The sequence below is a fragment of the Thamnophis sirtalis genome, unplaced genomic scaffold (genome assembly GCF_051295495.1).
Source record: "Thamnophis sirtalis isolate CommonGarterSnake01/CBP01778 unplaced genomic scaffold, rThaSir2_p1.2 scaffold_3, whole genome shotgun sequence".
Lineage (NCBI taxonomy): Eukaryota > Metazoa > Chordata > Lepidosauria > Squamata > Natricidae > Thamnophis > Thamnophis sirtalis.
Window position 1 is genome coordinate 141,680,590 of NW_028261383.1, and position 26,465 is coordinate 141,707,054.

General features: G+C 41.6%; 1 protein-coding gene across 1 annotated transcript in view; it reads right to left on the reverse strand.

The window, feature by feature from the left end:
* Positions 1-1,113: 1,113 nt before the first annotated feature.
* The window catches only part of ERBB3 (erb-b2 receptor tyrosine kinase 3), a 109,064-nt gene continuing 83,712 nt past the window's right edge, over positions 1,114-26,465 (reverse strand). Inside the window, exons 17-28 of the mRNA XM_087710264.1 lie at positions 25,503-25,644; positions 23,781-23,900; positions 22,613-22,711; positions 20,639-20,824; positions 19,149-19,304; positions 18,171-18,246; positions 11,558-11,704; positions 11,092-11,189; positions 10,110-10,259; positions 8,802-8,873; positions 7,759-8,026; positions 1,114-6,362 (exon numbers count right to left, since the gene is read on the reverse strand). Of these exons, the coding sequence (XP_087566390.1) occupies positions 5,821-6,362; positions 7,759-8,026; positions 8,802-8,873; positions 10,110-10,259; positions 11,092-11,189; positions 11,558-11,704; positions 18,171-18,246; positions 19,149-19,304; positions 20,639-20,824; positions 22,613-22,711; positions 23,781-23,900; positions 25,503-25,644 (2,056 nt within the window). The 3' untranslated portion in view covers positions 1,114-5,820. The remainder of the gene's footprint in view (positions 6,363-7,758; positions 8,027-8,801; positions 8,874-10,109; positions 10,260-11,091; positions 11,190-11,557; positions 11,705-18,170; positions 18,247-19,148; positions 19,305-20,638; positions 20,825-22,612; positions 22,712-23,780; positions 23,901-25,502; positions 25,645-26,465) is intronic.

Sequence of the window (26,465 nt, forward strand, 5' to 3'; positions counted from 1 at the left end):
TAAATTGAACAGGGCACACAGGGACAATTACCCCCCAAAAATGGCAATGAGAGTCAGCATCATAGTTAAGGGTATAAAAAGCTATGTCTTGCTCCTTTCCCTTGGTGCTGTAGGCATGTACTTATTTCTGAGGCTGATGATACCTGCCTTGAGCAGGGTAGCCCGGCAGGTAGGCTGCTGGGTACAGAGAAACAAAAATCAAATAGGAGCAGCCCCATGGCCTCTGCTGCATTCATGATACCTGTTGAATGACCAAGTGCTTGTATATTGTTGGTGCCACATTACCCCCCCCCCCCAAAATGAACAAGGCTTGGACAGAACAGGTAAGTGCAATTTATGCCAAAGCAAAGATTGCACATTCCCATGCTTTTTGACCACTTTGGGTTGAGGAACCCTCCATAGCATAGACTAGACATCAGGAAGGATGGGATGAGCAGCCTCAGTCTCCTTCTCCAGGAATTCCTAGATGTCATTGGCTTGGACTGCTGGGGTCACTTGTGTTAAAGGCAATCAGGATGCTATTGTGAAAGGGATGTGAAACTTTTCCAGGCTTTTGAATGGGAAACAGCTTGAGCAAAAAATAAGTTTGGTTACCCCTTGGCTTGCTATCACCGGCTGGGTTCACAAACTGTATTAAGTTGCCTAGTTTGTCTAGCTTTGACTCTACAGATTAAATGACACTAACCACTGCAGCTTGTAAACCATGGCTTATGGCATGACTGAACTCAGATTTTGTGGCTTAAACCACTAAGGCAAATCATGCTGTCCTGTAATATACAGATCTAGCCTTCTCAATCCATTTGCCTCTTTTTAAAGCTCTGCTATTGGCAGAAGTCAATACTTTTTTTCTCTCAAATGCAAATTGCAGTGATGAGGAACACTGTCTTTCATTGCTTAGTGTAAAAAACAGTCTTTGTTCTGCAGAAACTCTCCCCCCCCAAGAGGGAGGGCATCATGCCTGTCAAGCATCAAATGTCCACACCTAACTTCTCAGCTCATTATTACTCAGATGACATAGAGGAAGGATATCAATCGTTGAAATACATTATCGTGAGGAGTGTTAAACAAAATTACCTCAGCCATCAGCTATTAATTTTCATCAACAGACACAGATATAAACATTGTGCTTTATTGATATTTGTATTAAACACACACACACACACATACACACAAAATTCTGTAAAGGTCTTCAGCAACAGGAAGTACCTCTGTCTGGAAAACCATTATTTCTTCGAAAATTGTTAAAGGTGTAGGCCTTGCCCAGCAAGAAATAGGCCTCTGAGGATATATGTAATAATTCATATTCAGCTCCCAGTGAAATCACAGTTAATGGGATCCCAAACCTTTGAAAACTGTCACCTCGTTAGATTCAGCTTTTTGAATCAGCACTGCTTTGATAAGGAAGCAGAAAGTTGTGGTGCCTTGTAAACCCTTCTAAACATAACTCCGTATGTGACCCGTGCCTGTTGCTATTCTTGCAATTTGCTTACATCTTGGCACTGGGAAGGACTCCCATCATCAAAGCCAGTGACAATAGAGACAGTGCATATTTGTTTGTTTGTTTGCTTGCATGCTTACTTGCTTTTAAAACAACACTATTATTCCTTGTTATTCTGAAGCTGGAACATTGTACTAAGCGATTCAAAGTATGCCAACATTTGGATTCCTTCCAATTTGGTTTAAAAAAAGAAGACGACAAAAAACCTTCATTTCACCACTTACAAAGCAAGGCAGAAATAAAACAAAGCAATCCAACATGAGTTTTATGACAAACAATATACAGAATAGGGAAACATTTAACGTGGTATTTTTATCCTATAAAAACAGTTGTTCTAAAACAATTCAATGAGTTGCTTTCATGTTTTTATTTTCACCATAGCTGAAACAATTGGCATCTACTTGTTGTACCTCAATGAAAGCCTTATCTCTGATGTTGGCTGTTGTTTATATGGCACCGATGTGTAACTGAAGAGAGAAGCAACAGCATCTGGAGTAAGGGTAGCGATTAGCACATCTTCACTTCAAAACCCCAGCAACACAGATCCCTTTATTTTAATTCTAATTTATCACTTTCCTTTCTCCTTAAAGTGAGGCTGGGTCAAATTTCTTTCCTATAAATAAAACCATTAAAATCAAATAAATGTGCCAAAACTATGGCTGTCGGGTTGCACAAAATAAAATACAGCGTTTCAGTAAATGTGATTAGTAACTGCTGTAAGTGAAGGGAGGACTAACAATTAGGAAGGTTTTCTTCCTCTCAAGTCCAAAGGAATAAGAATAGGTATAAAAGAGATTATTGGAGGTAGAAAGGGAGGAGGGCGGTGAAACACTCATGGGTTTGCTAGATTTGAAAGTGGCCTACGTAGTTCTTCCTTCTGTGAAGAATTTGATCTATAGCAAAGTGACGGTGATAGTAACTGGGGTTCATCCTTCATGCTAAGTAATGTTTGCTCAATTTGGGGTTAGTATGAGTGAACCCAGTTCAATTGGGGCTTGTTAAACAAAGCATAAAAGAGCACTGACCCTAACCACTATTTGTTTTTATGCTATGAAAGCTTTAACTAATGTTTCTTCATAACGATCTCTATTTAAGTACAAGCAGTGCCCACCAAAGAATTTTTTTTTCCAGGCATATTCTGGAACAAAAAAAAAAAATTGGATTGCAGCCTTTGGAACCAGTTGCAAATCCAAACAGTAATGTATCCATTTATGCTTATATACACAGAGCTTCTTTGGTGTAGTGGTTGAGACACCAGGCTAAAAATCAGGAAACTGAGTTCTATAGTCCCACCTCAGGAATGAAAGCTGGCTGGGTGATTTTTGGCCAGTCACTCTCTCTCAGCCCAAAATCTGAGACTTGGGGAAAGCTCAGTTCCTGTCACAACCAATGGATCAACATTCAGTTGATCTGAAAAAAGCAGACTTTGCACTTCTGGGAAAACTCTAGGGGAAAAATCTGAATTACATTAAAATTTAGCACACCTGTGTCTACAAGAATATACCTTGATTTTTTCTTCTTTACATTTGTAAAAATCCAGGCCCAAATAATCCAAAACCAGAACTTGTTAAAATTGCTTTTCCAATTTCAGCTTCGTTGTATGGGAATTTGTCTTTCAAAATGCACTGCATTTCAGGAGGGGGGGGGTGTTCTTGAAAGAACATGCACTAATTTGTCTAATCAAAATTTAAAAATATTTCTAATGATCATCTGGTCTAGAGATCTATGATCTTCTGGAGGTTTAGAAAGCAGCTCTGGAAAAAGCTGAGGAAAAAAACTTCCTGGCTCAAAAATCAAGCCAAGAAATATTGTCCAATTACACACAGCACTGGTGAATTTTGATCTTAGAATATAGCAAATCTATGTTTGTTTCTCAAAAGTAAATTCTACTCTGTTCATCCAGGATTACTCCATTATTTTGCTTTTACCCAGCTTCATTCTGCTATGGAGGTCAGAAGGAATGGGAAAAGCTGTGTTTGTTTAATGAACAAGAAGAACAAATTTATATTTCCCATTTCCTCCAAGATTTTGTTTCGATGAATTTCTCTCTCAGTCCAGTCACAAAGCAAGATATTTTATACAGTTTACTCACTAGAGGGCAGCCTACTAGCGTCCATAGCATCCTTCACTTCCATGGCTCTCTATAACATTTCTAATTGGCAGGAGCTAGAATGAATTGGGCGGTTTACCGCCCTTCAGGTATGACTATACCTGAAGGAATTCTGATCTGGGCAGGAACAGAACTGATTTGTTCAATCAGCATTTTGTGTTTCTCAATATCAGCAGTAGCAAAATATCACTAATGGCCCACATTCCTTCAGAATCCCTTGAAACTCAAGGTCAGTTTAAATCCAACTGAATTCAACCATCAATTCCAGAATGTGCACTTGAAAATACACCATCATGGTTGCAACCTGGCTCTCGTGAGCAAAGAATCGAATTTCCTTTTCTATCACACTCTATTTTATTTTATTTTTTTCCTTCATTCAATAGGATTCGGGCGAGGGAGAGGAGAATAGCTTGGCTTGCAACCATCAAAGCAGACTGATTGCATGCACACACAAACAAGTTTTCTGAAGTATCCACCGACATTTTAGTCAGACATTGGCAATTTCAAGGAGTACCCAGGGACCAGCAGGATGGGCTCTAAAACAATATGGATACTTCCTCTGACTAACAGTGCTTCACAGTAAATTCTACACTAGGCTAAAATAGTGACCAATTACAGAAGAGAAGAGCATGCTGTTCAAAACTGTCATCATCAGGTTTTTTATTTTTATTTTTTTAAAAAACAAATCACAGCCTTTGCCTCTCCCAAATTGGGATGGAATTTTGCTTTTTCTAACTGCCTATTTATTTGGTGGAATCCGGAACACCTGAGTTATGTCAAGGTTGTATACTCTGCAACAAGCCCTCAGGATAGGGAGGAGTGATGGTGAGAAAAGGGGGGGAAATTGTTCCCAAGTCATGCTCTTGTATAAATGAGCTTGACTCAAAAGGATTATAATGATGCCATAAAGCTCAGTGTGCTTTTATGCCCTTTCAAACAAAAGTACATTAGTTAATTTTCAGGAATAAGGAGACCTCTCTCCTGTTACCGTTTTTGTTTTGTTTTTTGTAGCAAGGATTAAGTTGCGGCTGGTCTCTTTCCTTGGTCCCTAATCTGACAAACATCCCCATATTCCATTCCAGCAAAGGAGGAAATAAAAAACTTATTGCTTTTCCCCCCCAAAAAAGTCTCTGGCATCTTCTACACAGGACGATAGAAAGATTCCCCCCCCCCCACTTCCTTATAACAGTTGGCACTCTCTCCCGATTGCTTTGTGGTTTGGAGGTATTGGAGATTATTGCCTGAATCGTCCACAATCAAGAAAGAATAATATTTAAAGTTGCTTGTAATCGTGAACATCTAAATGCCCAAAGTGGAAATTGGCCTCCTGCATGTCCAGGCTTTGTTCATATCCACTCTTCTCATTGCGATATGGGGATTGCTAACAGCAAAACAGAAACATCACGACATAGACAGAACCAAGAGTGCCAAATGTCTTATTGAGAGGAAGGAGCAAAAGCCTAGTCATCTCATAACATGGGCACATTGGCTTCTTCGCTGAGGTGACTTGTCACAAGTTCTGAGGGAAAAAGTACCGTTATCCTTCATATCCACCCTGAGGATTAATCAATTCCTCTACCGTTATACATATTACTAGAGGAATATATAACAAGTGTCGGCCTCCTTTTCCTCAAGAAGTTTGTCCCTTCAGCCTTATGGCCAACTGTAAGGCTCAGCACGGGCTTGATTCATGATTAAGGCCCCTCTGCTTGTAATGGGCAGAGGGTTGTCACAGAGCGCAACACTTCCCTAGGCAGCCTAGAAGGCTGGCTTTATCTGAGCTGCTTCCAGTGTCATCCATCTGTGGTCAGAGCACTTGGGTTTGTTGGAGCAGCTGCCAGCAAGTCTCTTTCGAAATCCTACACTGCAAAAGTAGGCATCACTCTGTTTGCATCCAGGGATGGATTCCAAGTTGAAGTGTGCTCCCTCAACGGGTCCTATTTGCCTTGCGAGTCCAGAGCCTTCCAACCCGAAGAGACCCAACCGAAGACAGCTGTTGATCCACAATGCAAGACGGGGAAACTGCAAATGCAGATGTTCTTCAGAAGCCCATCATCTGTCTAGATACGTTGCTTACTATGGTCAACATCACAGAGGCTTTGGAGACAAATGGAAGTTTGCCTTTGCAGTTCACAATCACCATAAAGCGTGATTGCGTTAAGGTTTTTTTTTAGCTGCCCGCGAAGAGTCAGAGAAAGCTTCCCGCCCCCAGCTATGTCCTCTGAGCATCAACTTTGCTGAACATTCGGCTGTGCCAGTAATCCGGATTATCAAAGGCACAATCTGAGGAGTCCAATGTGCGTAAGGGTTTCATGAAACCGTTCTTGGGACAAGGTGGACTCTGGCAGCCAAGATACTGGACTGGGGGCAACACAGCACCCATTTCCTCGTATCCCTGCTCATCCGGGGAGCTTTGGGTGATGCCAGAATCCATATCGGTATAGTCTCCCTGAGAACTGCGGATGCTACTCAGGGACTTGCTAAGTTTGGGCTGTTTGTTCATATACTCATAGTCCTCTTCCTCGTCTTCATCCTCCCTGCAAGGTGTAGTCAATTGGGAGCTTGGCACACTGCCCAAAGAGGCACTCAGCTCTGAGCCAAGATCCATATACTCATAGCCAAGCTCCTCTAAAGAGGCTGGCCGGGGTTGTGTGGATTGTGGAGTACGCCGGTTCATGTACTCATACTCTTCCTCCACTTCGTGTACAGGGATGGAGCCACGCATCAGTGAAGCGGTTAAACCAGCAGCACGCTCTGTACCAAAAAAAAAAAAAAAGACAAAGGTTTTGTCATTCTGTGGTCACCTAGAACAAGAAACCACCATTGCTAAGGTTGAGACAAGAATCCCCTGAAATTGGTACATCTGTGTAGTAACTGAATTCAGCATTGTAGTCCATTCTGCTTCAAGGAACAATGAAAGAAAAAAGAGAGAGACTATGAGACTGTCTAGCGTTGTCTTGTGGGAAAGCAGGTAGGGTTACGCTTATACGGAGTCTTCCGCATTCTAAGGGATAATGTGAGAAATAACAAAAAGACAACCTCAGGTGCAATGTTTCAAAACTGAGTTGACTACAGAGAATGAGATCATGGAAGATGTACCTGCAACTCCATTATAGAGCCGTCCTAGTTTCAAAATCTGGGGTAATTCAATTGCTATGAGGAGGGAGTGGTAGGAGGGGGCAGGATGAGGAAAGAAATAGCAGCAATTGCTCTGAATCATAGCTTTTGTTTATTCTATTTCAGTGTGGCTGTCTTCACTTCAAAGTTATTAGCCTGGGCCAATTTTTGGCCAACAACTGCAGCAAGTCGGGGTGAAAAGAGAGCCAAGGCTATCTCTAGAGGACAGATCTGATAATAACCCTGGCTTCTCCAACATGGTATGGGTACATTCTATTCTTTATTCAACTCAATAGAATTTATTCAATTCTATTATTCTTCTCTTCCTTGCTAGTATTTATCTCTTCCAACATTACTATAACCATGTTGCTAGTATATTTCAATTTATATTGTTTTTATTTGTTTCCTAACACGATTTGATAACCTTGACTATCACTAAGTGTTATATCTTTTTATTCTTGATGAATGTATTTTTATTATGTACACTGAGAGTATATGCACCAAAGACAAATTCCTTGTGTATCCAATCACTCTTGACCAATAAAGAATTCTATTCTAGTCTACCCAACTTCTACCCTCAAAATAACGCTTTAGGGCACTGCACACCAGAACAACTAACAAAAGGACAGTTTTTTCCCAAATGCCACCACCGCTAAACAACTAATTCCTACAACACTGTCATATTACCTACTAAGACTGTATTACTATTATTCTTCTTTTCCTTCCTACTACCTGTCTCTTCCCAATTATGACTATAACCATGTTGATTGTATCTCTAAATTTTATATTGTTTTGTTTCCTAGTATGATTGCTTATTAGTAACCTATAACTATGACTAAGTGTTGTATCTTATGATTCTTGATGAATATATTCTATTTTATTTTTCTTTATGTACACTGAGAGTATATGCACCAAAGACAAATTCCTTGTGTGTCCAAGCACACTTGGCCAATAAAGAATTCTGTTCTATTTATAGAGGATGGCATGAACCACATCTCATTTCCCTGCACGGCCATTTCTATGCTGCTCTTACCTCTGCCATTTCGATCTGGCATAACATAGCCATTGGCATCCTCCTCTCCATCAGCATTGCCAACGGGCAGCATGAGACTCTCCCGCTGAGAGAGGTAAGCACTGTCTCCCCGGGATTGCAGGCTGCGGCATAAACTTCCGGACAGTGACAGATCCTCTGTGAGGTCGTAATCTGAGGTTGTGCCTCGTCCTTCAGAGGACTCTGACATAGTACGGCCCATCGACTCCTGCCTTATGCGCAAAGTCTGCCGGGAGCCCAGTCCCATACCCTGGATCCAAAAGAGATAAAAAATCAGGTAATGATAAATATTTACTGATGCTTGGAAAACTCCAATTTTCTCTGATTACTAGAAGTGGTAATGATACCCTACAAAAGATTATTTCCAAACTTCTACAGCCCGCTTGGTCACGGATGAGAATTCTGGGAGTTGAATTCCACACATAGGCTGGACAACACTGTTTCCGAAGTTTTAAATATACAGAGTCATTCAGTCGTGCTCTACAGCAGACCTACCCAATTTGAAACCACTCAAGAAGGCCGAGGCCTTTGGTTGTCAATGGTAGTCCATCAGAAGCTCAAAAACTAAAAATCAGGAAATTTATCAAGGGCCAAACATGTACAAATACATGGCTAGTGACATACAGACGTCACAAATTATGAGGAATGGTCAAGGGGAAGGGTGTGATAGCCTTTAAGGTCTCTACCTGAGCTTCTTTAAGAGTAGACACCAGACCTTCTATAGTAGCCTTCTCCAATGTGGCACAATCCAAATATTTTGGAGCATAGCTCCCATATTTCCTTCTTAGCCTAACCCAATACTTGCACTGTCTGGAAATAATAGTGCGACTCACTTGGAGATACATTAGGAAAAGCTAAGATAAATTTTCTGAAGTGCATTAAGGCTTTCCCTTTCCCGCCACCCACTAACAACACCCTCCTAATTCACTGCCTCCTCCCCCTCCCCCCCAATACTAGCAATGGACTATAGTGGCTTATTATACTCCAGCTTTTTTTCTCCGTACAAACTTAGAAGAAATCCGTACCTGCCGACTTCCGCTGAGGCTGCTTTGATTCATGGGGATGTATCCAGCAGAGGAATTCAGAAGATTTGGAGGCTGGAGTAAAAAAATTTTTAAAAAAGAAAACACTCAGTGTTGGATATCAATTGGGTTTTTTTCCTTAATATATGCAGAGAATTGTTTTCTTCTGCTTTCAACAAAAGTTTTCAATTATAATATATAATGAGACAAGAATTAACATGTTAACCTTTGTTTACAGATGCATCTTAATCCTACATCTGTACATTCTCCCCTGAGGAATCCGGCTACCAAATTCTAGTTGTCAGAGGCTGTAGGAAGTGCAGAGGATGAGGGATACTGTATGTTCCATTCTCTGGGATTGCAATGACTGGAAGCCCACTCTCAAACCTCAGCAGCAAAGGGAACCTGTTAGCAGCTCCTCCAGCTGCAGCGATCTCCAGGTTTCCACTCTGTTGAGGATCCAGGTTGACTCTCTGGCAGTTTCCAGAGAGCTCCAGTTCCCCATTGAAGACCTGATAGGATCAGTCCCTGCCTAGCCTTAGGTTGCCTCCTGACCATTTTGCTGTGTATTAGGCTATCTTACATTCATCTGTTTTCTAAGTGGGAGAAATAAAGGTAATAGCAATAGCACTTAGACTTGTATCCCGCTTCATAGTGCTTTACAGCCCTCTCTAAGCGGTTTACAGACCCAGCAATGCAGGTCCTCATTTTACTGACTTCAGAAAAATGGAAGGCTGAGGAGTCAACCTTGAGTCAACCTTGAGCTGATGAGGATCGAACTCCTGGCAGCCGGCATAATTACCCTGCAATACTGCATTCTAACCACTGCACCACCATGGCTCTAATAAAATTGTACTTGAAAACAAAGCCAATCAGCCAGAGCAGCAGCCCCCAACCTTTTGGGCACCAGGGACCGGTTCCATAGAGAGAGGTTTTTCCTCAGACTGGAGGGGGTGTGGTTTCACATGATGCCTGCATCCTGCGGATCGGGCTTTGCTTGTTTAAGCAGGCTGTTTTCTGGCATGCTGCGGACCGGTTAGAGTTAGAGCAGCAGAAGCTTGCTTCTCTCAGTGCAACTGAAAATCCAGTGTTCTCCCCAAGTAAAACATAGTTTTCTGGTGTGGTCCTCTAATTAATCGCCCAACATCAGAAATCTCACTTGTCCCAAAAAGTACGGATATATATTTGTGATGGTCTAAGTGTATATCTAAGTAATCATTCTACAGCTTCAGCCCCAACTTTCCGATTCTGTTCTAAAATGGCCATGAGGAGCAGGGTCACACAGACTATGGTAAGGGGGAACCTTCTTACCCGTGTGGAGTCCATCCATTGCCGAGAGGCGAAAAGATTGTGAAGTTCCTCCTCTTCCAACTCTGATTCCATCTCCAGTGTCTCCATCTCATCTAACTCCTTTTCGCTGAGTGACGGTGGCTCTACTGGAGATAGCGTCTCGCTTTCTCTCTGTGGAGAAGGCCAAGCATTGCCTTTTAACCTTATTTCAAATGGTAACCTCTTCATACAGCTGCTGCGCATTGTCATTAAACATCACTGAGGGGAACATCATGAGAGCAGAACATTTCATCTCAGGATAAGAAGCCTCTGTGTAGAAATGAAGGAAGGGAAGGAAGAGGCCTCCAGTTATCCTGGAAGTCCATTCCACGCTCCCTTCAGGTCTTGGCTTTTATAACATCCAGGCATGTTGAGAGAGAAGAAGATCCAAACTGCATAGGGATGAACTGTGATCAAAATTATTCTGGCAGACATATTTCTCTTACTACAGTATATCAAGCAACATGCTATGGAATTACACCTGTATTTCAAGCAGGTTCCATAGTGAGCTTTGGGATCTTAAAAGGCCTCTCATGCCATGCGAAAGAACTCAGCAATGAGATGAGAACTTATAAGATTACTCTGTTTAATGGGGCATAACCATTTTCTGGTTAGGTAACTGCTTCAGCTGTGACATAGGAAATATTTTATTATGCAAGAACGTATTTCCATTAAGAAAAAAGTTTTATTTTTTTATAGGCACTGGCATGCCACACCCAGCTTCCTGCCTACGTCTCACACAAACTATCTTTCTATTTGTCTATCTTGGAAAAGAAAAACATGACCTGTCTAATAAACAGGATGTAACTACTGACCAACTAGGACGGCAGAAGGAAAGCATGAGGACATCTCATGGATGTAATGAACGCATGCTTAACCAAACCGTTGAGTATTTAACGCTTTTAAGGTCCCCATTGGTTTAATGTGTAACTTCAGGTGGGAAAGGGAGTCAACAATAACTGACCTTAATCACCAGGTAGCGAGGAGGGTCACGGGCCATTCGTGTGAACTCATTGGCTAGCTCTTTGAAGGTGGGACGAATGTTCTCATCAATCATCCAGCCTGTAAAATTAGAAAAGGTTAACAAAAAAAATCTTTCAAATAAGCACCAAATACCACATCTCCTAGAGTTTAGGACAGAGGTGGGGGAACTATGGCCCCTTTATGACTTGTGGACTTCAATGTTGGCTCAAGAATTCTGAGTTGAAGTCCACAGGTCATAAAAGGGCCATATGTCTATGGAGATTCTCAGTCATCCAGGTCACTTGATTGCGTCTCATGACGTATCACGACCTATCACAATTTTTTTGCCTTTGCGGAGCCGGGGTGGGTGTGGCCTGCACATGACGCATCTGGCCTGCGGGCCGCTAGTTTGACACCCCTGTTTTAGAAGGTGTTAGTGAAGCAGGAGTATAAAAAAGTATACATACATTTTACCATCACCATGTAGACATCAATGGTACAGATCTGGGGTTGTGAGAGGCGTTCTCCCTTTTCCAGTAGGTCAGGAACTTCTGAAAGGTGGATTCCAGCATAAGGTTCTCCTCCAAAAGTCATCATCTCCCACAATGTCACTCCTGTTAGGATGAAAAATGTGAGTGAATAGGTCAAATTAGATGTTGCATGGTTAGCTGAACAGCTACCTGGAATCTATATATATTAAAAAGGTGTGTGTGTGTGTGTGTGTGTGTGTGTGTGTGTGTGTGTGTTTTCCAGCATAACTCTGGAATGCCTAGAGCAATTTTCTACCAAACTTGGTGCATAGATGACTTACTCTCTGGAAACAAATACTGTGGGGATAAGACATCCCTAACATGCCTCAGGGTTTGTGTGTTCTGTTAAGATACAGCATGTTGGGCCTTAAAATGGCTTCTACTGTACTGCCTTGAAATGGCTTCTACTGTACTGCCTTGAAGTGGCTTCTACTGCACAGCACAATGGAGTTGCCATGGTAACGGCTTCACAGTATTCCACAAGGGGACTCCCTCTTTAAGAGGGAAAATCGAACATTAGAAATTACGTTTGGTCCAGACATTTGTGAATGTTTAATACAGGTTTGGGATAAATAAATATTAACAGCTAGTATATGTATAAATAGAGTTCTAATTTTTTCCATCCAAGTTCAGACCTCTCCTGAAATCTATCCATGGAACCCCTAGTTAGAAAGTCTTTTTAAACTTTAGAACATTAAAAGAGAATGTCTCCTGGCACCCAACACTGTAGAGAGTCTCCTCTGTCTAAGCCAGAAGACTTCCACAACCTCAGGAGCATTACAGGCAGTTCTCCACTTACAATAGTTCATTTAGTGACTGTGTAAAGTTACAACGGCACTGAAAAAAGGGGCATGACTGTTTTTCACACTTACAACCATTGCAGCATCCCCATGGCCACGTGATCCAAATTCAGATGCTTGGCATCTGACTCATATTTATGACGACTGCATTGTTCCGGTGTCATGTGATCTAGTGGTGGGATCCTGCCGGTTTAACAACTGGGTCGGTGATTGTGTGCTTTGCGCGAATGCACAGTTATACCAAAACTTACCTTCCACATTATTTCTTGGGGAGTAACACAGCTGAGGCGCAACAATCCACTCTGCCATGCTAATCAGCTGAGAGGATATAGGTAAGTAAAGCGTAAGGGCTGGCGGGCAGGGCAACCTCATCGTCGCAGCTACCGGTTCACCTGAACCGGTCCGAACTGACTGAATCCCACCCCTGATGTGATCCCCTTCTGCGACCTTCTGACAAGCATTCCTTAACAACCATGTACTAACTTAACAACTGCAATGATTCACCTACCAACTGTGGCAAGAAAGGTCGTAAAATGGGGCAAAAGTCACTTAACAAATTTTAGCAATAGAAATGTTGGGCTCGGACTTCCGGGGGGAGGGGCCTGCCGTCGCCAGTAGCTCAACGGAGCTGCCCTCAGAGTTCTGGTTCGTATATCTATTCAAAATCTATAGATATCTCTTTTTTCAGGCAAGAAAGAAGCAGGGAGGGACTCAGTCGTTAGAATCCTCTTTGTAGTTCACAGCCCTTTTTTTTTTGGCTGTGAACGGAGAAGAAGGTTCAACAAAAGCTGAGTCATTCACTCCGGCCAGATCTTCTCAGCTGTCTTTTTTCAGCTCAAGGCAAGTTATCCCCCCCCCCTCCGGACAAATTTTTGAAACTAAGTTATTTAAAATCAATCCGAGCAGTGACCATTCCTGAGAACCCTTTTTTAAATTATTATTCAAAATACCAGCTTCAATTTTATAAAAAACTCCTTTGTTTAATTGTTTTTTAAAATGGCGATTTTATAGCTTCCGCATTTGTTATATGATATATTTCCACTTTCCTGGCACAGAATCAAGGGAATAACTTCTCACAAATTAATTAGCCCTGTTTCCTTGAAGACTTCTTTTTATCAATTGCCAAAAGTTTATTGAAAGTACCTTATCTTAAACCAACGTGAGCAGAGACTCTGTTTGTTTCCTTTTTATAATGGCTCCAAAATCAAAGCAGCCTAGACGTTTTTTTAACAACACATCCCAAGTAATTGCTACAAAGCCGCAGCTCTTGCCTTCTACGCCCTCTACTGGAGACTTGTTAACGAAAGAATTTCTTTTTGAAACTCTTAAAGAATTTAGAGAGGAAATGAAGCAACTTATTTCGGACTTATGTGACAAGCTTGATGCCAAGATTGCTCAAACAAAGGAGGATATGATTGGAGTCATAACTGTAATGACAGATTATATTGCTGGAATGGAAGATAAGCTGGAACTCTTGGAGGAAGCTAATTCTAACCTGACATCTAAAATTGAAGTGTTGCAACAGGAAGTTGAAAATGCAGAAAAACAACTTGTTATGACAAATTATAAAAAGACGGCGCTTGCAATAAGAGTTAGGGGATTGCGTGAAAATGAACAGGAGAATTTGAAATAGACTTTTTCTGAGGCTTTCAGTCGTGTGGTGGGAAGTCCGGGACTCAACTTTGATTGGCAGATCCAAAAAATTTAGCACCATAATTCGTGGGCAGCAAAACAGAGACAGCTTCCGAGAGATATAATTATATATTTTGCTACAAGAGAATCCAGAAATGCGATATTACAAGAGTTTTATAATAACAGGCTGCGAATTGATGGACAGGACTTGATCGTTTTCAAAGAAATACCACCTCAAATGTTAAGAGCCAGGAGAGATTATGCTTTTCTAACTAAAGAACTCAGAAATTGTCAGATACAGTACAGATGGGATGTGCCATTTGGTATTATAGTTACATTTGATGACCAAAAATATCGTCTCAACTCTGTTTGGGAAGCCCGAGACTTTTACTATAAGATCCTAAAGGCGGGACATCCTGAATCACCTGGACTTGGAGAAAGACAAGGAGAAGTAGAAGAGGAACAACAAAACACACAACTACAAAGCAGGAGGTATCGCTTTCCCCCTCCGGAAGGGCAGAAGAGCAGAGAACAAGGACTTAGTCGTGCTTCCAAAACATTTGCTTAATTCTTAATTTGAACAATAATCTGTGACTTATGTCTTGCATAAAATGGTATAGTTGTATATCGATGAAGAGACATTAAGGCTGAAAGAACTAATGCTGACTTCCTCGGAAAATATATCATATGGAACTTAAAAAAGACTTGATGGATAACTCTGAACTTTTATATAAATTGCTCATGATTTATTTTTTAGGGTGAGGAGGGTGGAGATCGTGGTGTTCCTGGATCGTGGTTCAGGTTGAATGGAGTTGGGAAGTGTGGTGTAGATGGGAGGGTAGTGAAGGTTGAATTAGAGCTTATTTTGAGCCAGAAAGTAAGTTGATTTTTGTATAAACTGTTACTTGAATATAATGTTTGGAAGGATATACCCAGGGAGTTTGCAGGAAGGCGGAGCAAATATGAGAGGAGTACGGATGAAAATAAAATATATATATTGACACGGGTAGAGGCAGGACGAGAAGAGTTGGAAAAGGAAACTGAGAGAAGAATTTGAGATGTGTTTAAATTGCTTCATAGAGAAGGAGGTATAAAAGGGACAAATTAAAGGTTTGGAAATAGACAGATATTTAGATAAAGAGATAAGGCCCCTAGCTAGAGTAGAATTTTATTTGATTAACTTATTTGGTCTCAATATAGTTTGAAATCCTGCAAGCAATTAATTAATTGAGATCAGGAATGATGTACATTGTTTAAGTTCTAATAATGATGGGAAGCTGAGCTCAAGGTAGAGAGTTTATTGATTCCCCCCCCCTTTTTTTAATTCCTTTCTTTTTTCCTTTCTCTTTTATCTTTTAATTTTTAACCTATTTGGTTCTAATATACTCTAGACTGTGTTTGATAAAAAGCTATGCCGGGTATGGGATCTGGGAAGTCGGAAGGGGGGTAGGGAGGGGGGTTTACAGGGGGGAGGGGGGGAGGGGGGAAACATAGTTTCAATTTCCAAAACAATAAGAACGCACTTGTATACTGTTGCCCCCTTTTCTTTTCTTTTCCTTTTCTTTTCTTTTCTGTTCTTTTAATTTTAGTATAAAATATAAATTGAATAGATTAATGAATAGTAGAAATACACCGAAGTGAGGAGTAGAGGGAAAGAAGAGGGAGGAGTAGAGAGGGAGTGAGAGGGGAATGTAAGGAGGGTGAGATGGAGGGAAGGGGAGAAAGGAATGTTTGAGGGGGAGGGGAAGTAGAAGAGGGGAATGTTGGAGGGGAGAAATGAAAGTTGGAGGGGGAGAAGAAAGGGTGTATGGAGGGTTGAAGTGTTATGTTGGTTTTCTATGGTGGAATATAAGATGAGTTGTGTTTACTGTTTTCTTAATTGCACAGTATATAAGTGATTGTATAAAATGAAAATGAAAATGAAATAAAATAGTTTTAAAAAAACAACAACGAAAAAAAGAAATGTTGGGCTCAATTCTGGTCATAAGTTGAGGATTGCCTGTATTGTCCATGAGTGGAGAACCACTATTCAACAAGCAGCAACTCTTAATAACCTAACACAAAAAATCCTAAAAAGCCAGAGAAATGTTGTCAGGGGGACCAAAGAGTGTGGGCAGATTGTTCCTGCTTTCTTCTCATTTACTGCATGTTTTGATCTGGAAGGAGGAAAATTACAGACTACAGGGCCCTTTTCCCCATGCATAAGGAGGACAACACTTCACAGTTCTTAAGCTGATTGTTACTGATAAAAATCTTTAGAGTACCTCTGAGTTTTTAACTGGAGGATCAGTTCACCAAAGATCTCAAAGTATCTTAAAGCAAAACAAAGGCAGTAGGTCTAGTAGGGCCTGTGGGAATCACCCTTGATCTGATTTAAATAATTCAACAACATGAGTCAATTCAAACCATACCATCTGAAGAGCATTCAGAAGTAAGAGCTGACACAGACTGCGGTGGTGGCATGGGCAGTTCTTAAGGCCTCTAGAATGGTCCGTGTTACTGGTTTGCCTGTTTGCTTCTGGGTGCATTTCAAGGTGTCACTCATCACCTATAAAGCCCTGCATGGCATGGATCCAGGCCACTTGAGGAACTGTCTCACCTGATGGGACTGGCCTGCCCCACCCTTGCTGGCAGAGGGAGCACACTGCAGATCCTGTCAGCCAAAGAATTTTGGCTAGTGGGATCCAAGAGAAGAGCTTTCTCTGCCATGGCTCCAGAGGTGGTATTCAGCAGGTTCTGACCAGTCCTGGAGAACCGGTAAATACCACCTCTGACTGGCCCCGTCCCCATCTATTCTCTGCCTCCTGAGTCCCAGCTGATCAGGAGGGAATGAAGATTTTGCAGTATCCTTCCCCTGCCATGCCCACCAAGCCACGCCCACAGAACCAGTAGTAAAAAAAATTGAATCCCATCATTGCATGGTTCCTGCTCTCTGGAACATTCGATCCCCTGAGGTGAAATTGACTCCCACCCTCCTGACTTTTCGTAAAAGCCTTAAGATCTGACTCTGCCAGATGGCTTCGGGACCCAATTGGGGAACTTTATACCGGAGATGGTTGACTAATAAAAACTTAATCCCCTCCCATCCTCCACACCCATATGTCTGGCTCTCTCTTTTCCATCTTGTGTTAATGATTTAATCACCTGTGTCATTTTTGTAATTGATCATTGTACATTGACTTATGACCATAATTGAGCTCAAACCTTCACTTGTTAAGCGAAAAATTTGTTAAGGGAATTTTGCCCTAGTTTACAACCTGTCTTGCCACTGTTGTTAAGTGAATCACTGCAGTTGTTAAGTTAATAACATGATTGTTAAGTGAATCTGGTCTCCCCATTGACTTTGCTTGTCAGAAGGTCGCAAAAGGGGATCACATGACCCCGGGACACGGCAAACGTCATAAATTTGAATCAATTGCCAAGAGTCTGAATTTCTATCAGATGACCACAGGGACACTGCAGTGGTTGTAAGTGTGAAAAATGGTCATAAGTCACTTTTTTCAGTGCCATTGTAGCTTCGAACTGTTGTAAGTTGAGACCTGTAATGTCTTCTAATGTTTTTACGTTGGAAACTGCCCAGTAATTGGATATGAGATGAATGGCAAATAAATTTCATAATAAATAAATAAAAATAAGTAAATAAAATCATCTGATTGAGCTCATTTGATTAAACTAGTCAATTCAATAGCATTCACTTCAATTTAGTTCAACACATTTATTTTAAGATTCAGTTTGAAAAGATCTTCAACTGAAATTTTTAAATTCAATCTTTAAATGTATATATTTCAATGTCTGAATTTGTCTCTCTCTTGAAATGCTTGTTTTGTCATTAGAGATGAACATGAAGTCCAAGAAAGCAAACCAAGCTATAACTAAGCATAATCAAGTAAAACAAAAGTATAAAAGTAGAATATTTGTAGCTCAGGGATGAAATGAGGGGTCCTTGGTGCCTTTTGATCTTGACTGTTTTCTTGCAGACATTTCATTACCAAACTACGTAACTTCATCAGAGCACCAAGGATCCCTAAACATGTCCTGATTTCTAGAAACGTATAACAATAACAAAGATTGAGTAGCTATAGTCAAATTCTTAATAGATGGAACAATCAGACACATACCATAACTCCACACATCACTTTGGTGTGTATATTTTCCAAAGTGTATACTCTCCAATGCCATCCACTTTATTGGAGTCTGAAAAACATAAAGAAAGAAAAATTCTAAGAATGAATTTTATTTACCTGTAGATATGCATACATGGAGATACTGGTAGAAGTTTTTTCATGGGTTGAGCAATTGCAAATGTGATTCCCTTCCCCTTGGAACTTTTGAAATAAAGTGATCCTTTAAATCTTAAAGGATATATTGTATTTTTGTCAAGCTGTAGTTCATAACTCCTTGGTAATAAAACCTTGACATGTCATGCGCTCAGTCATGATTCTTCCAGCAACCAAGAGTATGAGAAGAGCACCATTCCATTGGTGTCCTGACCATTTGACTGCTTGTGGAGCAACAAAAATCACCACTTGGAATATAAATATAGCTTTGCCCCAGTTTCAATGACCAAGTGGAGAGGTACAAATAATGAACTTTTCTCCCCAGTGTCTGATTGTGAAATCAGGCATATCTACAGCTGTATCTAAATTGGTACAAAACACTCATGTAAAAGTGCTCTCACACAGATATCCATCCATCTATCCATCCACTGAATGTATGTATGTACCCTAACCTCCCCAGATAATAAGCCCAATCAGGCTTTTGAGCGCATGTGCTAAAATAAGCCCTCCCCTGAAAATAAGTCATCCTTGAAAATATTGCAGAACAGCAGCAGCCATGAGGTGACCATGCTTGCCACCTTCTGCATCTCAAAAATTCAGTAATAAGACCTCCCCGAAAATAAGGCCAAGTGCTTATTTCGGAGTCAAATGAAAATAAGACTCTGTCTTATTTGGGGGGCAACACGGTCTGTCTGTCTGTCTGTCTGTCTATCATCTATCCATTCTCTCCCATCCATCCATCCATCCATCCATCCATCTACTGTTATCTCTCTCTCTACCCTTTCTTTCTTCCTTTCTTTCCCTGAAAGAGGTACTAACCTTAATTTCATTGTAGAAGTATTTCTTATCATCTGGGTAAAGCAAATCAGCAATGCCAAAATCTGCCACTTGTACTTGGCTAGGGGATTTAACCAAAACATTACGGGCAGCCAGGTTGCGATGTACCATGCGATGTTCTTCCAGATAGTACATACCCTGAATATTAAGAAGGAGATAATCAATTTTGCCATGTCCATGAATTCCATCATCTTTACAACCCATTCTTCTACTATAGGTATTTCACTATTTTACCATATTCATTCATATAGTAGTCTTGAAGCAGTTACCATATACAAAACCACACTTCCATAAGTCTTTTCTAATTGGTTATCTATAAGTCCCAGTAAGAACAATTCTGGTTTCAGCTGAGTATTAAACTTTGTATCACCTATGCATTTCTATCTGGTGTCCTGCCCCCCCCCCCCCGCAAATTCCACCAAGCGCAATAAAATCAGTCTTCTTATGAATGACTGTATTCCAAAGCTCAAGACAGTTGGATTCATCATGGTTTGAGCATCTGTCATAATATTCTATGCTAGCCCCGCCCTTACATGTTAGCTCAGATCAGGGGTGGGTTTCAACCGGTTCGCGGCGGTCCCTGCGAACCAGTTGGTCGCCGAACCCGGAAGTAAGTAACTTCCGGGAATGGCGAAGGGTGCGCCCGCCCGCCCGCGGTCCTTACCCGGTTTTGACGAGTTCTGCGCTTCCACGCATGCGCAGGACGCATACAGCGCCTGCGCGATCATCCAGGAGCAGCTGGAGCATCGCGCAGACGCTAGTACGCATGCGTGCACCGCGCGCGTGCACGAGGACGCCGCTGGCCCCGTTCCAACCGAACCGGTTGGAACGGGGCGAGAAACCCACCCCTGGCTCAGATCATCCTAATATACACCCAGTATTTCATTTCATGCCCTCTCTCTTCAAGAGATTGTGAGTTTTGAAAGGACTGCAGATCCCAAAATCGGTAAGCCCTCTGATCTGTGGGGCCATCCAAGAATGTGTTGGGGAAGAGCAAAATTGAAGGAGGTTGAACATTTGGAACTTATGAAAATATATTACATCATTTTTAAAAATTGAACCACATTTTAGGATGTACACTTAGTTCACGTTAGCTTAGATCTGTTTAGGCATGCGGCTGCCCTGTATGAGTCAAAAGAGCAACCAAGAACAACACCCTTGTGCAGGCGCATAACTGCAAGGTAAAGTTAAACAGAACACTAAAAAAATATTTCAGGGACGTTTCTCCAACTCCCCTTACGACAGTGAAAATGTAATTATGCTTCTACAAAATATCCAGTGTCCTTAAAGTTTTGCAGTTCATCTATCCTGCAGGTGGCCCTGGTATATATCTCATATTACAGTAGAGAAGATTCCTCAGTTCCTGAATTAGAATATGCTGGAAGAAGAATGGAAGGCATTCTTTCCCTCAAACAATGGGAGATCCTAACTGACCCAGAAAAGGATTCCAGCTGTTCCTGTACAAAACCTACCTTGGCAATCTGGACACACCAGTTGAGCATCAGCTGAGGGCCAATGGCGTCCCTGTTTTTGCGAACGTACTCCAGCAGGGAGCCCAATGGTAGCAGCTGGGTGACAAGTTGCAGTTGGGAACCAATGCAGATGCCCAAGAGACGGACAATGTATGCGTGATCCAGGCTACCTATAGCTAGCATGTGCTGCACAAAAGAAAAATAAAGGTAGCATCAGGGTAAAGTTTTGATCGCAGCTGACAGTGAAGGTAGGAACTGGGAAAGTTCGAAGAAAAAAAAGTAGTGTAGTGCGGATTGAATATGGAATCAACACTGTTACTCCTTAGTCACAACTTGCTTCAGACTTTACACTATCCACCCATCCACCTAACCCCATATCCTTACTCTGCCTATGCATATGTAAGAGATTAGCCATCTCCTCCAAACAGTGGCCAAGAAAAGCTTCTAACAGACTGCCAGCCTGTGTTTTTAAACTAGTTTCCATAGGGGTAGGGGATGGGGATCATGAAGCAACAATGATGAAAGAGCATCACAGAAGGATCCTTCTTGCAATGCTAATGTTTTATCTACAAGTGGTTTTTTTAAATTATTTTAATGCACATGGACAGGTTAATTTGGATGTCATTTGCCAAAGATCTCTCCTGTCCATCATGCCCCAATCTGTTGTCAATACAATGGACTTCTGTATACCCCTGTAGCAGTTCTCTTCCAAAAATGAGATATAAATGACCTGTGCGTTTTGATTTTCATACAGATGACGTAATTTACTATAACCTTCCTTAACCCCCTACAAACATGTCAGGATTATAGTTCCCAATTTCTAATCAGCATACATAGAACCAACATATCTGGACGGCGCTGTTACAGAAATCCAGGTTGTTATAGAATGTGCCCTGCCTGTGGTCATACACACTTCTTTCACTGCCTTATAGGGAAAAGAGGGTAATGGCCTCAACCCACCCTTGCTTTTCAGTCCCAAGAGGTCATTAGAGTTCTCCTAGCTCTTGATTTGGTTACAACTGGAAGAGGAAGGAGACTTAACTCTGGCTTACAAGTGGAAATTTACAAGAGGAGATTTGCATTTACAATATCAATGAGGACAGACATCCTCAAGATAAACTAAAAGTAACAATAAAGTTAGAGGGAGAGAGGGAGTGAAACCAATGGCTATATAGAAATGCCATAAACTCCCCCTTGTTTTTACACACACAAACACAGGAATGGAGGGAGGGAGGGACAATCATGGTTCTATTCCCAAAAGACTGATATGTAAAGGTGGTGAGATATTGAGAGCCAGTTTGGTAGATTGGCCAAAGTGGTGACCTAGAAACCAGGAAACTGGGAGTTCTAGTTCCACTTTAGGCAAGAAAGCTGGCTGGGTGAATTTGGACCAGTCAACTCTCTCAGCCCAACTCATCTCATAGGGTTGTTGTAGAAAAAAATAAGCGGCGGAATCATTAGATAAGTTTACCCACTTTGAATTATATATTTAAAAGGGGGGATAAATAACAACAATTTATATTTGACACCCCTCCCCCTCTTCCATGTTAAATGTTTCTGATTAGGACTACAAAGTGAATGATTATGAGGGCCATAATCTGTAATCACAGATGCAAAGTCTTTACAGAAACACTGAGGTGTACCAATAAAAAAAATCAGTAGCTCAGGGTTGAAGTTCACTATACATTCAACATCAGCGATCAGCAATTCCATCACAATTAAAAGTGAGCAGCAAAGTTGAATAAATACTCAATCAAAAGCAAGCAATTCATATCCAAATCAACTGCACTGAAGATTATTTCCTTGCAGTTGAAACAAAGGAAATCCGATGCCTTTTGACATTTACTGCACTTTATCCAGCAATTTATCAATAGATAATGATCTTATTAATTTCTTGTCTGCCTGCCTGTGCACGAGAAGGAATTTATGGAGACCAATCGCACCTTCTCCTCCTGAGACCTAAGTGGCACTTACATCAGTTACAGCATGGAAGGACTGTCGACCACTCGGGTCCTGGATAACTTTGATGCTTACAGGGATCTTAATAGAGTCTCCTTCTGGAATCCAGACCCCCTAGAAAGAAGGAAAACTGAGAATGACCAATTGTTTAAAATGAAGAACCATGCATTAAAACAATAAATATTGAGGAATCCCTGGGAATCATGATCTTCCAAAGTTCTTATCTATCTTATCCCGTTTAACATTCAGCAAACTCTAGGTGGAATTTTTCCTATCTGCTTCTCTTTTCAGACAAAACAAGAAACAGAGAATCCCATTACTCTAAACTTTTAACCATGGAGCAGTGATGGCTCCGATTTGCCCATCATCAGAATTTTTAATAGCTCCATCTCAGCCAAAGCAGAAAGTCAGGGTGCTCTTTATATAATACCCTACAGCATATTGAGCTGAGTCACTTCTCTGTTTAAGAGAGACAAATGCAATGTTACTTAGGAAACAGAAAGCAAATGTAGAGAATGAAGGATGCTTGACTTGATAAGTACTCGTGAACTGTAGTTGATCATAAACTGAATGTAGGACAGTAGTGAGATTTAGCTGCTAAGCAAGGCAACTGCAGTTTTAAGCTGCAGAGACAAAAACATTTCAACCAAATCATGGAAACCAATCATTCCTTTGATCCAACCACAACTCAAATGCAGGTTCAGCACTGGGCACTGCAGTTGAAGAAGATGGCAGAGAAATTGGAAGAGATTCATAGAGAAGCAGTGGAGATGATCAGGGGCTAAGTCCTAAGAAGAGATACTGAAGTTGTTGGGTAAGCTTAGCCTTTTAAAAAATAGTTGAGGAGAACTATGAACTACAAGTGGACTTCAACTCCTAGTGCATGGCTGGCTGGGGAATTTTGGGAGCTGACGTTCACATGTCTTAAGGTCGCCAGGGCTGAGAAACACTACTATAGAGAATCAGCAAGGCTGTAAAAAATTAAAAACCATCCAGTGCAATCTTACCCCATTCAACAGGTTTACTTATCTCATTCTCGCCCAGGTGTATTAGATATAACTGTCTAGCTGATAATTCTTCTTCACAATATTCTCTGCCCCCGGCTACATTGCGGCTTGAGGCAGCCTGGAGCATGTTTAACCCCACAGAAGCAGAAGCTCTTCCTTCCAGGTTTCCAACTTACTCTGTGCACGGTTCCAAACACGCCTGATCCTAGAACTTTCAGTTTCTTTAATTCTGTCTCCTTGAAGATTCGAGCCAGGACCTTGTTGGCTTTCTCGCTGGGATCCAGCGGTTCCAAACTCTTACAGGGAGAAAAAAAAAACCAAAACAGGTCAGGGACCCCTTGTTTTCTCAGTATTCTTCTTGGAAAAGACAGGGGTGGGCAACTTTTGGGGCTAAGAGCATAAAAGGATTACCACTAGAAAACTTGCCTAATTATAAAATGGATGCAATAACAAAATAGCCATTTGTGACAAGAGAAAACTAGACTTCTTAAGATGCCTGCTGCCATCCTAATGAGATTTTTGTAGATTTTCAAGAGCTTTGCTGGGTAAAAATATGGCAGAGAGTTAAAATTATGATGTAGAGAGCCAATTCTTTCCTGTGCAACCAACAACTTTTTCTAATCGTTTATTTTTGTTAAAACAAATATTTAAAATCAGGAGAGCAAGGGACGTAAGACACATTTGCGTCCATGGGCACAGGGCTGCTTATTCCTGTGACAGTAGCACCCTAATTCTCAAATATACCAAAACATTCAAGATTTTTTAAATAAGCTTCACTTCAATCTACAAAAACCGCAGCACTAGTGTGGCAGCAGGCAACATGAGAAGCCTAGCCTCCTATTCTCACAAATGGTTGTACCAAGATGATGCCAAATACCTGTGAAATTCTTCCCCATTATGCCAGCATTTTTAGTGAAATTTCTACTAAGGATATTTCGCTTAGGAACAGACATTTTTCATAGTCCTCAAAAACAGGCACAAAATTGCCGCCGCCTCCCTCAAGTAAAGCTACTGATGGACCCAGGGATGTCTGTAGGGTGGGGAGAAGAAGGGAGGCATTAACAGTGTCAAATGTTAATATTTGCCATTTGTGTCAAATGGCAGGCTCAACTAGACAACTGAAGTCCAGCCTTTAAAAATATATTTTCCAATTATCAGTACACATTAGGGCAGCCCCAAATGGAATATTCCCTTCATTTTTCTCTCATGTGGTATTTTCCATTTCAAGGTAGTTGGCTGTACTTCAGGCAAAGTTCAGTTCTATACTCCAAAGGCAACCTGTTTGAGTTTAATTTGGATTTACTCCCAGGCAAAAGTGCAGCTATAATAGACTGCCCCCCCCTCACCCACAGACACACCCAACATAAAGAGATCAGGATTAGGTCTTGGATAATAAATGAAAATTCCCCCTTTCCTTCCACATGATCAAATCTGATTGGTTACTTGTGTTGGGGTTTGCAGGGGTTCGGGAGAACCTCCAGCTAGGATTCTGTGCAGTTCGGAAAACCCCCAAATCCCACTCCTGGCTGGCCACACTCCACCCACTCCGCCCCTCCTAGGAGTCCCCATGCACCCCGTTTTGGATGCAGGGTGCGCATGGAGGCTTGGGGAGGGTGAAAAACGGGCCTACTGGAAGTTCAAGAAGGCCAGAAACAGGTTTGTTTCTGGCCTCCAGAGGCTGAGGAGGCTGTTTTCGCCCTCCCGGAAGGTCAAGGAAAGCCTTCGGTGCCAGAGAGTGTCAAAATCCCCCCCCCCCCCCGCCGTGCTCCAGGAGTCTGACTAGGCGCCGCCCACCATGGCTCCATCCACCAAGTAACTGGGCAGAGAATCCCTTGCTAAAATGTTTGAAGCCCACCCCTGCTTGTGATTCTCAACATGTCCCAGATGTATCATCTTACCTCTCCTCTCTCTAAGTATCTGCGCATGGCTCTCTTCTTCCGGATCTTCTTGCCACGGCAGTACAAGAAGGTGAGCAAAACAAATGAACAGGAGGCGAAGAGGCAACCCACAACCACCACAGCAATCATTGTTGGAGCTTTCCTAAGAGAAACACTGTATGTTAAGACCGTGCATGCATCACAATTATAGACAATCGGTCATGCAAAAAACAGTAAGGAAGAAAGTGAGGCGGGGGGGAGGGGGGGAAGACGCGGGGTGGAGAGAGAAAGATTTCAGAAACATCCTGAACATCCTAGCCTTCATTGGGAAATAAGTTTCTGGCTCTCAAACTGCAGCTGGTGAAATGAGAAGGCCATAGAAGTTAAATTTCAGTAGTGGGGTGGCAGACTTGTAAGGTGTTTCTTGAGGGAGGGATAGAGGCAGAACAAATGGGCGAATATAAGCAAATGGGTTTAATCTGAAACAGATTTAAGGGGGGAAAACTCAGCCTCTCAGATCTTAAAAAAAAAAATCACAGAAAATGAAAGTGGAACACGATGAACGTTCTAAAATAGAATGCTCATATAAATAAATCCCCCAGTGAGCATGTTTATTGTTCTTTGAGAAGGTTGCTCATAAATCATTTTTCAGTACACCAATGCCTGATGCTGGAGATGCTTCAGCCAAGGAGCAATACAATTGGCAGATGGACAATCAAGAAAGGTGACTGGCACCAGTGCTGCCAAGCATCAAAGAGCTTGCCATAGTTCTACAATCCTTTGAGAGACAGGAATGGAGCAGCAAGGATGGTTCCAAATTTGAGGGTGGAAGGCAACCCAGATAGCAAACGTTTGCCAGCAATTCCTCCTAAATGCCCCCATCTCCGGCATCTGTTGCTCCTCAAAGCTTTGAGCCAAATTGTTTTATAATCTCTTCAAACGTCCTCCTTTCATCATGGAAACTGCATCTCATCCATAACAAGG